We start from the raw sequence: 15,718 nt of genomic DNA on the forward strand, positions 1-15,718 counted from the left end.
AGCTCTAATATCTTTTCTAAGAGGGCATTTCAGTCCCCTCTCTGAGGACAGAGAGGGCTGCAGAGAGGCCTCGATTCTTTTGCTGGGGAAGTCACATCTACCTACAACCTTCCCATGGACATGAGAGCAGGATTGGCCTCTAGAACAGGCTCACTGCTAAATCAGAGCACGTGGGTAATGTGCCCTCGGACAGGCCTCCAGGTCCATGTCCCCCAGTTTCCGGCACGACAGGCACGTTTTAGAACAGGACAGGAACACCTTGGTCTGCTCCTGTGAATGTGGACACGGCTCCAAATCTGAAAGGCACTAAATCGCAGGACAGCGGCTTTGAGCGGCTCTGTAATTTTCTGACAGGGTTGTGGTGCCTGGTCCCCGCAGGCTCATTCCCACCCCCGTCCAGGTGAGAATTCCAACCAGAACGCCAGCCTTGCTGAAGCAGGTTCGTCGCTGCCTGGTCAGAGCGCGTTGCCCTGCGTGGGTGTCCTCCAGGGGCAGGTCTGCGTTTAAGGCCCATGAAGGGGGTTCAGGGCCCGCATCCCTCATGCTTTCTGCTGAGTCCGAGGAGAGAATGAAATTGATAAGGCCTTGCTCCTTTCAACATCATACCCTTTCGCAGTGTTTTCTTCTGCTGGATCCTGCGGGGTGCTAAATGGGGCGAAGGGTGAAAAGGGAAGGAATGGTGAACACGTCATTAGAGTTCTGTTCCTATTCCTACTGTGAAGAATCATCAGTCCTGGCTAATTACTGATTGACTGTCAGTGTGTAACAGAGAGAGGTTCCCACTGCGCAAAGCAAGGTTGCAAAAGGAACCGTGAGGGCGACAGAAGGGGAGGAAGGAGAGAACACTGTGGAACATTCAGTGCATGTCTGTTTGGGGCATGCTCCATAGCTCACTGCATCGTGGCTTATTGCCAGGCTCCCAGATACATTCCAACAAACAATGAACTCTCCGTCAAGACACATAATGATTATCGATGACTCCCGTCTATAGGACCCTAATGGACAAAGTGCTAATTCCATTGATGTTCCATTCACAAAGCCTCTGAGAATACAGCTGCTTCTCACAAGTTGGTCTTACTGGGAGGGACCTAGAAGAAAGTTTTAGTCCCCTCAAGCTTGGGTCCCAGTGGGCTAGAGAGATGGGGAGAGGACAGTGGATATACTTCTCCACGACCCAGCCTTAGGTGCAGGAAGGACACCTTTCTACATCTCCTATGTCCTGCTTCTATGACGATGTTTGTCACTGGATCCCAGGACATTCTCGATGTGGGCCACTGCACCTGCAACCCTTATGTCTGGGACATCTAAACCCACGCACTGGTTCTTGTATCCTGCAAGATCTCCTGGGAGTCAATATTGTCTGTCTAAACAGTATGAGGTCTCATTGTTTTCCCAGGTCACAAATGGAAACCACAGCAAATAGAAGGAAAACCTTGACTCCCCTTGGACACCGCCAAATAGGACATTTAGAGATGAGATCAGTGGTCTAAAAACACCAAATTGCCAAATGCCTACACTGTTTCTTAGTGTCATGACCACAGGTAGTCTCCTGCCAGCATGTCAGGATTTGGCAGGTGCTACTGGAATGCTCTGGAGCAGGATTCTGCAGGCACAAGCAGAAACTGTGCTACCAGCCGAGAGCAGCTTCTATTTTCAGGACATGGAGGCACTGAGAGTTCAAACAGGGAATGCCTCTGGTGTTTTGGATTGACTCTTGCATTCCCAGGCCACTGTACCCTAAGACATTGTCTGTTTTCCCCTCCAGGGCTGAAGTGATTCTGGGGAGCATCATCAAGAAGAAAGGCTGGAGGTAATGCATTCACTATCATCATTTATTTGCCTTTAAATAGACTTTTCCAGAGAAGGGAAAATAAAATTGAATGACAATTGACCAAAAGGCTGTTCAAAAAGAAGTCAACTCTTAGTTGACTTCCAAAGAAATGATTTATAGTGGTTGGAAAATAAATACCAGCAAGTTCATTATTTGTGCTTCAAAATGTATTGACTAGTCATTAATCACAATGAATTACCATGGGGTCGAGCCGAAAAGGAGGGAATGTTCAGGAGGTATTCGTCAATAAAAGAAAGGGGCATTTTCATGGCTTCTGACTGCCATTTATGGTAATTTGGTGAAGGAAGCCAGCTGACAGGAACCTTATTATCTATACACATGTATTTATGTTCATTGTTCATTTTATTAACTACTCTGAATTAACATCTCCAAAAGAAATGGTGAAATAAGAAGCCCTTCGGAGAAATACCCCAGTTCTCTTTTCTGCCAGTGTCTCTCCTGTGTCCTGGGAGCCCTACTGTCTGAGCGTTCAAGATCATGCTTCATCTGCTCTCCTTGAGGGCTCCTGTTCCATCCCATCACCTTCTGTAGCCAAAGCCAGTGGTAGTAATGGATGCCATAACATCTGGGGGCAGGGGGAACAACACCCTCCGTTTCACTATGCATGTCAGCCCCGATACCCCCTTCTTCCTCAGCATGAGTACATCAGGCAAAGTCCAGCAAAGACCATGGACAAGCCTGAGGTCCCCTTCTGCTCTGGTGTAATCTCTGCTGATGGCCAAATGAGTAACAATTCAGTGGCACTAGTGAGACAGCTGTGCCAAGAACGCTGCTCCCTGCATATGCACAGCTTGTATAAAATTTAGTCTAGGAGAAAGGGACATTCTCAAAGAGTATAGCTCAAGGCTGATGCTATTCTGCTTTCCACAAAGCGTTTGAACGTCCTCTGGAGGTGAAACGAGAGGGGTGGGACACAGCGCCATGTGTTCTTGGGGCTGCTTGCTCCTCACTCTGAAAGAAGCGTTTGGTAGGAGTGGAGGGTCTTGTGGAAACAGAAAACCAGAAATTGATGGAGTTGTCAACAAATAAAGTTTAGTGATCTACTTTCTCCTCTAATTCCTCTTCCTCCCTAACTACAGGGACTGTAAGAGTCTTACAAAAGAACTGTATTCAACTTTAAATATGGAAAAATAGCCATGTTCCCAACCAGCCCTCCGCCTTGTTGAGTTACCTGCCCACTCAGTATGCTGGCCCACCCACCACTGCCCAAGGAGGGACTGCATCCGTTTCCTGGGGCTGCCGTAACAAAGTGTACAAACTGGGGGGCTTACCCCAACAGAAATTTATTCTCTCACACTTCTGGAGGCCAGAAGTCCAAAGTCAAGATTTGGGCAGAGCCACGATCCCTCTGAAACTCTGGGTAGAATCCTTTCTTGCCTCCTCCTAGCTTCTGGTGGGTGCTGGCAATCGTTGGCATTCCTTGGTGCACCTACAGCTCTTCAACATCTGCCTCTGGCACCATCTGGCATTCTCCCTTCATTTGTGTCCATGTGTCTTCCTATGAGGACACTAGTCATATTGGATTAAGGGCTCACCATTCTCCAGTGTGACTTTATCTTAATATAACTAATTACATGTGCAATCACCCTATTTTCAAATCAGCTCACATTCTGAGGTACTGGGAGTTGGGACTTTAATAGCATATCTTTTTTTTTTTTTTTAATATATCTTTATTGATTTCAGAGAGAGGAAAGGAGAGGGAGAGAGAGAGGGAAACATCAATGATGAGAGAGTCATTGATCAGCTGCCTCCTGCACACCCCTGACTGGGGATCAAGCCCTCAACCCAGGCATGAACCCTGACCGGGAATCGAACCCCAATCACTTGGATCCTAGGTGGATGCTTAACGGCTGAGCCATGCCCAGCCGGGCAATAGCATATCTTTTTGAGGGACACAGTTCAACCTATGACAGAGACCTTGGGGATGAATCCACCAGCAGCCCAGTGAGACCTGCAGAGAGGGATAGGCTGACAGTGTCCACTTGAGGAAGGAGAAGAAGCCTCAGTGCAGTGGCTCTTTGCCCCTGGACGTCCAGAGAACAATAAGCCATCGTCCTCCACAGTTTGCAGAGCCTATTTTATACCTACAAGAAAGTAGATGAACATGCATCTTTCACAAACTGCCTTTCAGTCTTGCAAATAAAAACTCAAGCTATCACCAGGCAACAGAATATTTATATCCATTCCCCTCTATCCCCAGAAAACTGGTGGTAAGATAAACTATATCATCATAGCATGGAGTCTATTCAAGCAGTTTCTACTGGAGCATACTTGGCTTCTACTCCCAGGGCCACCACTTGCTAGCTGTGCTGTCCAGGACAAGTTACTTCACTTCTTTGAATCTCAATTTCTCCACCTGTAAAATGGGTGTCTTAGCTGTTCCTAAAGTGTCATGCCGGTAAAGTGACATAAAGTGTGCAAAAGCCTTTTGAAGGCTGTGCTATGTCAAAGGAAAACACTCATATTATCATCCTGTGCCCACCTTCAATGCCTCCGGGAGGTCAGTGCTGATTTGCAGGGTTGCTGTCTACTCTCGCTGTTTGAACGTGAGTGTTAGTGCGCACACCCATAGGCCCCACATTTTACAGAGAGCCTAACTGCGGGAAAATCAGTCTGCGGTGGGGGTGCCTGGGTAGAAGATGCAGCTTTGGCAGGCACACACGCTCTGAGTGATCCAGAGGGCTGCGTTCATCTCTCATACTATTCCGTCCGGCCTTTTGTGGAAGCTCTGGAAGTGTTTGCTAAAGCAGACCTGGCTCCCCAGCCCTGGCAGATCACTACTATCCTAGGCACTGTGAAGTCAAAGGATCAACCTGGAAAGTGCATCAGCTCTTCTGGGCTGTGTAATCTTCAGATGCTTATGTCTGTAGCCCTTCCGATAGGGATTCAAATTTTTCAGGGAATTAACTTCAGTAGGATGGGGTTGCTAATATTTCCTGCAAATTTTTCTTGTTGCCGCCGTGTTGTCAGGCTTTTCACCGTCAGTCCCCATTGGTTATCGTTAATCATACTAGGCTCACTCCTGCGGGCCCTGAGGCATCGCCTCTACAGCTGATGGAATTATAAATGCTTTATATCAGATATTCCCAAAGTTTGGTCTAAACCTTTGAATCATAAATGATTTTTTTTCCCAAGACGAGTTCAATTGAATTACATACCTGGAGAAACTAAATTACACTGAGATCTGCCTCCCAATTTTAAATTATATGACTATAGTTCTCAAGACATATTTCTTATTCCATGTTCATAATGGTATTTCCTCCCTTTAAGTGTGATTTTCAGAAAGTAATACATTTGCTGACAAGATTTCCACATTGTATTCCCTTAAGAGTAAGGTGGTAAAACTTTAAGTTAAGGATTTTTTAACTGTTTTCCTAAAATAACATTTCCATTTAATAAGACACTCATAGACATTTTATTCCTACTTATTGACTATTATAATTTACTTCATATTTCCATGTAGTCAGTTGCTGCCTGTGGATGTGATGGCTGGAAAGGGTAGTAACTCAAAGCCACTAGGTCCATGGTCCCTGGAGAGAGACTTACCCCCAGGAAAGTTCATACCCCATCAAGGTTATGTGAGCTGCTAAGGGAGTGTTAGTGGGTAGCCGTTTGTTTGAGATCCTAAAGCAATCCATCATTTAGCCCTCTCACTTACCTTTCTCATTCACTATTTCTGACCCTCCATGTCTACCGCTTACCTTTGCTTTGCCACCACCTGTTCAAGTCCCCACTCTCTAGCTTCTCTTTGTTCTTATGTTTTAGTGATATGAATGAACAAATTGATCTCTTTACCAACTTTTAAAAAATGTGAGGTGCAATAAATGTTTTTGGTATCATAATAATTATATGACTCAGTACAATAACCAACCATTTATTTACTATTTCTCTGTGTTTGTTTCACATTGCAGGAGGTCCAGCCTGGTCATAACAACCAAACTCTACTGGGGTGGCAAGTAAGTTAAATAACTTTTATTTTCCCTACTTGGCAGGAAACAACTAGGAGTTCATGTTTTTATCTTTTTAGGCAAACATTTTACACCTAACACACTGAAATCAATTGGTTTAGAGAGAAAGATGATTGTTTCTTACTTGAAGGAAATAGCAATTGGCCTAAGATTCCTTTTTAACAGGATGCTCCCAAAGAGTTTGAGCTCAAAGCATGTGGTCACTTGTTACTAAGTGATTCATGGAGATTTTTCAAATACCAGCCTCATACTTAGAACTGTTTCCAAAACAGAGTTCAAATTTTGGAAAAAGGAAATAAGCACATACCATCACAGAGGAAAAGATACTCAAATCTGCCAACACTCAGACTCCTCCGGAACGCGAAGATAAAAATATCTTGCCTGGCCGGAGTGTAAGTCTCTGATCATTTCTGCAGAGGGCTCTGAAAGTGCTGATCTCACTGAGGAGTAACGCAGAGCTTCCTGCATCACTCGCCCTCAGGCGACAGGAAAGAGAAGTCCTCTCTGGGGTGGGATGCAGAACAAATGTCACAGGATGAATTGGCTTCTGATGGACCTACTGGTGTTTGAACTGGTACTTACATTATTCAGCAGGACATAGACATCTTGGCCTTTAAGCCAAACGTGTAAAAATACAGCAAGCTATCCCATACACCTTTTCATGGAAATCCCAAGGATTTCTTAACAGAAAAACCAAACAAACAAAACCTTAGTTACCTCCCTATAAATAGATGGGGAATAGTTAAAAACCAAATTGGAGGCAGAGGTCAGTTTTTTAGAAATCTTCTAATCAAAATCTATGTCTACACACACATACATGCACACATACTTATTCATATTTTATTGTTGTTTTTGAGCCTACTATGATGAATATGAAAACAGAAAAATAAAATTTAGGTTTTTACTACCATTGTAGTCTATATAAAAATAAAGCAACGTGGTGCCTCTGCGAATCATAGATTTACATTTTCTGTGCTCTGACCCGTGGTGCCATTGCTTGGTATTTTTGCAGGGGTACTCAAAACCTTAACTGTGATTTAGAAATAATCAGGAAGTGAGACAATCTGCAAGAAACAATATGTAGGAGAGTATTGCATACAGTATTATCTAATATACTTATAAGAGATTTAAAAAATCACCAAAGGCGAATGGTAAACTACCTTGCTTTTAAAAGAGGTTGCCAAAGGTATTAACGTTGAAGAAACATCAGTGCTTTCAAACCCAAGGACCACATTCCTCTCTAATTGACCAGAGTTTGAGAATGGTCCAAAAGGGCAAAAGTCCTGGTTGAAAGTTTATCTTCTTAGGATACTAATTTAAGAAAAAGTTGTTTGATCACATTTAAAAAGACAATAGTCATTTATTTCTTTTGAAAGTCAAAAGACACTTTCAAATTCGCTTCCTTTCTCAGAGAAGCTAATGGCATCCGGAGCCTGGCAACCGTGCAGTAAGCTCCCGCACTTATATCGAGCCTTCCATTTTATTTTATTTTACCTATTTTATTGGGGTCGGTAAGAACAAGGAGAGAAGGTTGAGCCGTGTGTCAAGTTAAATACAGACAGGGTGTGGGTGGTGCGTTGTTATCCCCATGGCGTGGTGACAGCCACGCGTAATTCTTCTCCTGGGGTCTCCGAAGACGAGCCCAGTGTGCTGCCCACCCGCCTTCTCTCCTCAGCCTGCAGTGGTGCAGAATTTGCCAAAAACAGGGCCTGAAGTTAGCAGTTCAGTCTAGGATGATTATTCCCCTGTACTTTTGAAAGAGCAATAAAAGAAAGCACACCCCACTCAGTCACCTGCTTCTTTCTCTTGTCAGAGCTGAAACGGAAAGAGGGTTGTCACGAAAACATATCATCGAAGGTAGGTACTTCTGTTTCATTCTGCTTTCGTTTGTGGGCTGCTTTCATTTGTGACCCAAGAAAAGCATCGACCGGATAGGTTCAAAACACATTGGGAGGGGGGGAAATTCTCCATAAAAAGAACCACAGTCAGCCAGGTTTCTTCCTGGGATGTGTTGGGAGTGTAGCGATAAAGAGGGAAGAAAGGAAACTCAGAAAAGGGCCAAATTTTCTAGAACTCTTATCATTTACAGCTATGCTAACATTAATAAAACACTTCCATACAGCTTCTTAAAAGGGTTTTATTGAGATATAATTTATATATTATAAAAGTTTACCCATTCACAGTGTGCAATTCATTGGTTCCAAGTATAATTAGAGTTGTGCAAATCACCAGCATAATTTGATTTTAAAACATTTTTATTTCCCCAAAAAGAACCCTCGTAGCTATTAATAGCCACTTCCCATGGCTTCCTTACCCTCTCTCCCACAGCCCCAAGCGACTACTAATCTACTTTCGTCTCTATAGATTTGCCAATTCTGGACATTTCATATAAATGAGATTGTACAATATGTGATATTTTGTGACTGGTTTCTTTCACTTAGCATAATGTTCACCCATGTTACCACATGTGTCAGCATGTCATTCCTTCTTATAAACACAAAAACATATGTATTAAACCAATGGAAGTAAGCTATACATATTACTTTTACAGTAATAATTATTTGGGGCTTCAAAATCAGACAAACATTGGTTTGAGTTCCAACTTTGTCATTTAGAGCTGGGGGACTGTGTAAATTACTTAACATCACTAAGGCTTCATTTCCTTGACTATAAAATGGGCTATAAATATTCCCACCTTATGGTGTTACTATACATAGATTGAAATTAGGTAATTTGCATTGAGCACAGTGTCACATAATAAACACTTAATAAATTATTTTTGTCATCATCATCATCATTAATAGTGCAGCTTCTTGTAACCATTCTATGGATAAGGAAACCCCTTTATTAAGTAAGTAACATTCTGAGGCTGCCAAAATAAATGACCACGTTCTAGTGTTGAGAAAGCTTCCAAATTCCTCACCCAACCAAGTCCCTTCTCTTGGTGTCCACTTTGACCTGTCTCTCAAAACTGTTACCATTCCTGCTCTAGCCTTTGCCCCATGACTTGTGTCATCTAACCAAGTTTGTCAATAAGACATAAACCTGTCGGCTTGTAGCAACAAGTTGAACAAACACAGCAGCAGTGCGTTGCCTTAGAGAGTTGTTTTTCTTTTTCTTTTTACTCTAATTGATTAAAAAAGAGATTCAGAAAATAGTTCATATTGGCAATCAACAAAGAAATAAAAAATTGAAGAGGAAAGGACAGAGTGCTGCTGCTTTAATATTTACCTGTGTCTGTTCATAATTTTAGGATTCTCTCTTTTTCTAAATCAGTTTTCTTGAGGCCTCATACAACCTAATAGAAACACCTTAAATTCTCTCTCCGTTTAAATAAGTCAGGAATTCTCTTAGGAACTAATCTCTCAGGATGCATAAACCAGTTCAGCTGAAATTCCAATTGACCCAGATTCAAACTTTCACACAAAACTTCACACTTTCGAGATTGAAAAAGAATTGGGATCACTTATTATGTTCCATTATTGCTGTTATTTTACAGTTCATAGTTTCAACCAAAGACAAAAAATGATCATAAATACAAGAGAGTCAGAAAAAGGATGCTTGTAGCCTGGCTGAAATTAGGGAATTGAGTGACTTTTGCAGGAAAAAGGGGGACATGAGATTTCTAAACCCAAAATAAAGTTTGAATGATTTGTAAAATCTGGGTTTCATTGGTACTTGTTCTGTGATGAAGGTGACCTTATTTGACATTGGAGATTTATATGCACATTAAATTTGAGAGTTGCTCTTAAAGAGTAGGACAGAAGCCCGATTCATGTAGAGTTCAGGCCCCGGGTGTACTGGGAGACCTTGACTATCTAAGTTCATTTATAAAGTATAAAATGAGCTTGACTTGTGAATAATGTAGTTTTGAAAAAATTCATATAAAAGATCTTTTCAATGAGCCCAATCCTTGCCTTAGATCCAATTAGGAATAACATTCTCCTTAGATTCACAAGGAGAGGGTAGAAATTGCACTAACGGGTTTATTATATCAATTTAGAAGCCCCGGGTCCTCTCAGGCTCTGAAAGTCTCTTTATTCATTTAGGCATTCCATAAACATTTATTAAGCCCAAAATTATGCCAGTGTTGAAATTCAGCAGGTCACATTTCTTTAGCATCTAATATGAAAGAATAGAAATGGTTTGGTAAGTCAAAGTGTAAGGATAAATAAATTGTTTGGGTGCTTTTATAGGCAAAGCTGTATCTAAGTCTATATTTGCCTTTCTATATTTGCCTTTCAGATAAACAATAGTTTCCTTATGTGATTCAAAACACAAACCCACTGTCATTGTTTTAGGAATAGAAAAAGGAAATAATCTGAGAAAGCTCTGCTTAAACCTTTTATTTATTTATTTTTTACTATTATTTTAAATGTATCTTTATTGATTTCAGAGAGAGGAAGGGAGAGGGAGAGAGAGAGAGAAACATCAATGATGAGAGTCATTGATAGGCTGCTTCCTGCAGGCCCCCCACTGGGGGTCGAGCCCACAACCTGGGCATGTGCCCTGACCTGGAATCAAACCTGGATCTCCTGGATCCTACATCGATGCTCAACCTCTGAGCCATGCCCAGCCTGGCTGTTCAAACATTTTAAATGAATTGCAAATGTTAAACCCTACTACCTCAATTTTAAAAAGGTAATTTATGATTTTTTTGATAATTTATGATTTTTTAATTAAAAAGTAAATTTCATAACAAACAGATTCACCACAGGATTCCTTCTCAGTGTATCATGTTCATAGTAATAGAAACTATCCACCAAGATAACCGTGTTTCTTAATGGAAGAGGCAGGGACATGTATTATTCTAATACACTGCAGTCTTTATTTAAAAGAAAAAAGCAAGTGTGCCTTAAATCATGACTGAGATGTCTGCCAAGAAGAAGCTGGAAAATTATATAGGGAAACTGTGTACATTACTTACACCACATTTTTTTTTCAAGCTCGATAGGAAATCAAATGTGTGGTAGATATAAAAGATGACAGACAATACAGCATATTTGAATAGAACTCTTGCAGAATTCCAAACTACTGATTTCCTTTTTTCTATACAGTTAGACCTGCAACCCTGAGCACCTGATCCACCTCTATGCCAATCTGCTTAATATCTGGAATGAGCATATATGTCTTTAGGTAGATGCCTGTAAAACAGGCTTAAATTGAATTAAGGATCACCTGATAAATAATACAGTTCCCGTTAAACTTCAGAACCTAAAAGGAAAAAAATGAATTTAGATTTCTCTTTACTATAATCACTTGAAAGCTATTTTCTTTGTATAATGTAATTTATTATCCTGTGGGCTTTTGAGGAATTGCCAGTTAATTTCTAGACATTCCTCAAGGGCAGGGAGCATTTCCCCCGCTTCTCTTGTTTTCACTCCCCCGATACTGGGTTGGTGTCCAGGGACAGGCTAATGTCAAAGTGCACTTCGGTAAGTGCACTCACTACCCTGGAGCACTTACCTCCTTAGGTCATGATTAGCTGTCCGGATGCCCCTCTGGAGCCAAGGTTAATGCATTTTTGTATGTCTACTTAAACTTAAAACAATACCTGGCCCCAAGCCAGTGCTCAACAAACAGTGGCTAAGTGGAGATAGAACTTGACTATTTGTTTATTGAAAATAACCCTAAGTGGCTTTCAAGGAGACATTTGTCGAGCGTGTCTTTATGTTGCTATTATTGAGTTATTTCTACAAGATTAAAGCATCCAAATAGGAAAAGGAAGGAAGGCCTGATTTGGTTTGCAATCCCAGGAAAGGTCAAAGAAGAAAGTTCATCCAGCTCCATTTCGTCTTTGGCCCTGACAGGCTGAGAGACACAGGCAGGGTTGTTGGGACCAGGCCGAATCAGTACCCTGGGTGAGCGCCCTGCCCTACCTGCACGGATACCTCTGCCTGAATGCCGGACTGGTCCGCCTGCTGCCAAGGGCTCCGTGCGGTGTCCACTGATACGCTGCTCTGACTTCTCATGTCCACTGGCCGTCTGCTTTTCCCTTGACGTCCGCATCTTACAGTCCACTTCACTTCTCGGGCCAAAAATCTAAGAGTCATCCTTGATTCCTCTGCCTCCAAAATCTAAATCCAGCACACCAGCTAGTGCTCTATTTTCTGCTTATACAGCTTGTCCCCAAATTGAACACTTTTCAGCAACTCGGTCCAAGTGTGACCTGGGGCAGTAACCTGTTTAGTGGTCTTTCTCCCTTCTTTCACTCTTATCCCCTGCAGGTCACTCTCAGCACTCTGAGTGATTAGTTCAAAGTGGAAATCTGTCCTATTACATACAGGGTGGCCCAGAAAAATGCATACACACGCTTTGAAAAATTATAAAGGCAGTGTTTATTAAACGGCATTTCATTTTCAAAATTGAGCTATCAGCTGTTAAAGTGTGTATATGTATTTTTGGGACACCCTGTATTTCAGGGAAATATCATTTCCCCCCTTCACTCCCATTTCCTTACCTCCCAGTTCCCAACCAACGTTTTCTAATTCATACCATAGATGACAAGACTTGAGATTTTCGAAGGGAATGGAAAGTGTTTCACAGGGACACAATCTCCTTTTACTCCACTTCAAAGTCAGAGTAGGGACCAGGTGGATCACTAACATGAGGCAACACATCATTTCTTACATTATTACATGAATACACTTAAAGCTCTGCTTCCCAGAGAAAGAATCGAGAGGTGAGGAATGACCGAATACAATGACCTTTATATCAAGTCCACGCCATGATTTTGGGGTATAGATTATTACCTTGAACAATGAACCTATGCCAATAGATGCTCTCGATGTGCACTGTTAGCTCCTTCGGGATGAACTGATGTCCATATATCTTTATACTCTCAGAGCTCAGCACAGTTTCAGAATCAAATTGCGAGTCAGAACATGCTTATGGCATGGGAGAGTAAATAGTGTAAGCCAGGACTGGTCAGACAGCATCAGCACAGGGCCAAGTCAGTCATAGCTTCTTCTCCTGCTTATTGTCAGCCCACCCTGAGCGCTTTAGAAGGAGAGGCCATCATCAGAAAGGAGGGCTTTGTTTCCAGTGCCAGGCATGGGCCAGGATGTCACTAAATGCCTCCCTCCCAAACCAGCGGGTTTAGTGAAAATCTCTGGCATTTAGCTGTTGGCACCTCTTGTTCTGGATCTTTCCAGATGTGAACGCCACTGTTATAATGACCACATTACTCTAGACTATTGCATTTATAAAGTACTTAACAACTGATTTTATTTGCTCTCTGGAGCAGCGATTCTGAAGGTAGAGAAGTACTGTTATCCCCACTGCAGATCAGAGAACTGAGTCACCGAAAAGGTGAAACAAGCCCAGTGAGATCACTCGGCATGCTAGGGTAGGTTTCCAAGCTTTCAAACCTTGGAACGCCCTATTTATTTGTTTGCTTCGTTACCCTGTCCTCCCCTCACCTTCTCCATACATACAATTGCTTCCAAAAAAGTGGCTCATATCATGGTGCTTTTGCCCCTTGAGATAGCTGGTAACACCCTGAGCCTGGAAGTCGCCGCAGTCATTCGGGAGCACGCAGCAGGCCTGGTAGCCCCTCCGCCCCACTCTCCCCCCAGCGCTTCCCTTAACAAGCTGCCACCACAGACCATCCTTTCTTAATGAATGAAAACTGCGTCCGGAAAGATGTTCACGCACTCCATTTTCCTGTCAGAAAGGTAATTGAGGCTGGCCGATAAACCAGTTTGAAAAATCAGATTTAAATGAGCCAAATTTCAATTTATAAGAGCCTCATTTAACATGCAATTAATTTTATGCCTATAATAAAAAGAGAAAAACCTCCGGTCTTCCTGAGAAATTAAAAGGGTGGTTAAGGAAATGCTGTGCCTCATGGAAATGAGACAAAATGACTCTTGAACACTGTCATCCATTTGGTTGCATAATATTATATACAATACTTCTATTTCAGGGAAGTATTAATTTTACTGAAATTAAATAAGTTTTTTTCTGAATTTTCATAGGAATGTGATCAAATGGTTAGAGTTGAAACATAGATTATGGGTTCCAGATTTTATTTTAAGCTCTCACTCTGTCCTTTATATTACCTCTTCAGTCTTCACAGCTTCTGATATTTTTGGTTCTCCCCAAAAGAATGGGGAATAACAGAAATGGTAGAGCTCAGTTATATTTAAGGTTCTTCAACTTGTGTTCCAATCATTGAGATGTTGAGTGACGCCCTCATTGGCCAACCCTTTTATTCCTATTATAAGCCATTGTGGAGTTGGTAGTTGCTTATTTCTGATTTATATTATTTTTATGTTTTCCTGTGCAGTAAATATATTTCTATCCCATTATAAGCCCATTAGGTAATTCAAAACATGACATTAATTTGCATTTTTCAAGAAGAAACTTAGGCTGCTTTTACTCTAAACTTTGTTTCCAGATACTTCCACCATGAGTCACAGTGCAAGATTATCACTAAGTGTGTATTTTCCAGTGTGGTAGGAGTACTAATGTCAGAGAGAAAATTCTAAGACTTTTCTTTGTTGGGGACAAAATCAGCCTTTGACATATGTTTACAAGGTTTTAGGGGTCAATTAACAACACATAATGGTATTTGGTGCCCTTTTGAAACTAATTCATTGCTTTTTTAAAAAGTAAATTCTTAAAGATAATTGAACTTCTACTCTTTCTAATACTGCTCACAATTTGGACTTTTCTGGCTTGTTCGGCTTCTGTTCCCAGGATTGAAGGGCTCCCTCCAGAGGCTGCAGCTAGAGTATGTGGATGTAGTCTTTGCAAATCGACCAGACAGTAACACCCCCATGGAAGGTGAGTAAAGAAATTTAATAAAACTCTCTATAGTTATCGAGTCTAGCTTGACGACTGTTCCACTCACAGTAGGAAATGAAATATATTCAGACTGATTTGATTGAATATGAAAAACAAAAATCTTTCCAGTCAGTGTCTTTCAGCCTCAATACTCACCCTGAAAGCCAATGCCCAGTATCCTGCATCTTCATTGTTTTTTTAAATAGCTGCAGGTATTGGAATTGCGGCTTCTGCTGGGTACAGTACTCACTTTTTCCAGGTTCATTTCACTCCTGTGATTCCATCAACTAAAATGATTAAATTAATTGGAAGGGGAGTTTATAACCCAGCCATTATCATTTTGAAGTAAGTCATCTGAGGGGCTTCCTGTTTTATAATGACTTGAGGCCTGATTAGTTTCCAATCTGTGGAGCCACTATTCAACATGAGAATCTTCATTGCACTTTGGTTTTTGATTCTCAAGGAACTTCAACATTTTGTTTCTTTTCTGTTACAACTGTTTGACGACAATAGCTTGAGCATCTCCTGTGAAAGCTTTGAGAACATTCCTAAAAACAGATTTTCTTCAATTTACATTTATTTATGGAGCCTATCTAGGATTATTGAGAAAGAAGACAGTTTGGGAGGGCAAGAAGACTGCACAGGTGATGTTGGTTCCTTCTCAGTGTGTCCCATTACTGGTCGTGTTCAGGTTGACCACTCAGTTAAGATGACAGACATCTGCCAGCCTTCTCCACCATGATAATACCTCTTTGACTTCGCAATTAATAAACAATGTGGTGTGTGCTTCTCTGAGACCAGGTCAATAGCCTGGTCCCCCACAACCTGGTTTTAGCATCTGCTGAGGATCCCTGCCCACATCCATTATTACAATGGGAGCCACAACCCTTCTCCATTTATGAGTGAGCATTCTGCTGAAAGGCGAGCTCTCCTTCCCCTTCCTCGCTCACTCTCAGTTCTGTGACTCTGAAGCCCTCTCGCTTGTTTGAAGAATATGAAGGTTGCGACAGAGGAGAGAGGATATCGGAAGAAAACGATGCTGTGAGCACCATCCCACCCCAGCAGAGAGGGTCGCCCCGTCACTTCAGCCCTGGTTGGGGGTGGGTAC

General features: G+C 41.9%; 1 protein-coding gene across 4 annotated transcripts in view; it reads left to right on the forward strand.

Annotated features, from left to right (window-relative positions):
- KCNAB1 (potassium voltage-gated channel subfamily A regulatory beta subunit 1) overlaps nucleotides 1–15,718 on the forward strand; it is a 231,185-nt gene that overhangs the window by 179,876 nt on the left and 35,591 nt on the right. For all 4 annotated transcript variants that reach the window (XM_081139371.1, XM_081139369.1, XM_081139370.1 and 1 more), the window contains exons 5-8: nucleotides 1,766–1,810; nucleotides 5,764–5,808; nucleotides 7,634–7,677; nucleotides 14,524–14,610. In XM_081139371.1, the coding sequence (XP_080995497.1) occupies nucleotides 1,766–1,810; nucleotides 5,764–5,808; nucleotides 7,634–7,677; nucleotides 14,524–14,610 (221 nt within the window). The remainder of the gene's footprint in view (nucleotides 1–1,765; nucleotides 1,811–5,763; nucleotides 5,809–7,633; nucleotides 7,678–14,523; nucleotides 14,611–15,718) is intronic.

This window comes from Miniopterus schreibersii (assembly GCF_964146895.1).
Source record: "Miniopterus schreibersii genome assembly, chromosome: 5".
Lineage (NCBI taxonomy): Eukaryota > Metazoa > Chordata > Mammalia > Chiroptera > Miniopteridae > Miniopterus > Miniopterus schreibersii.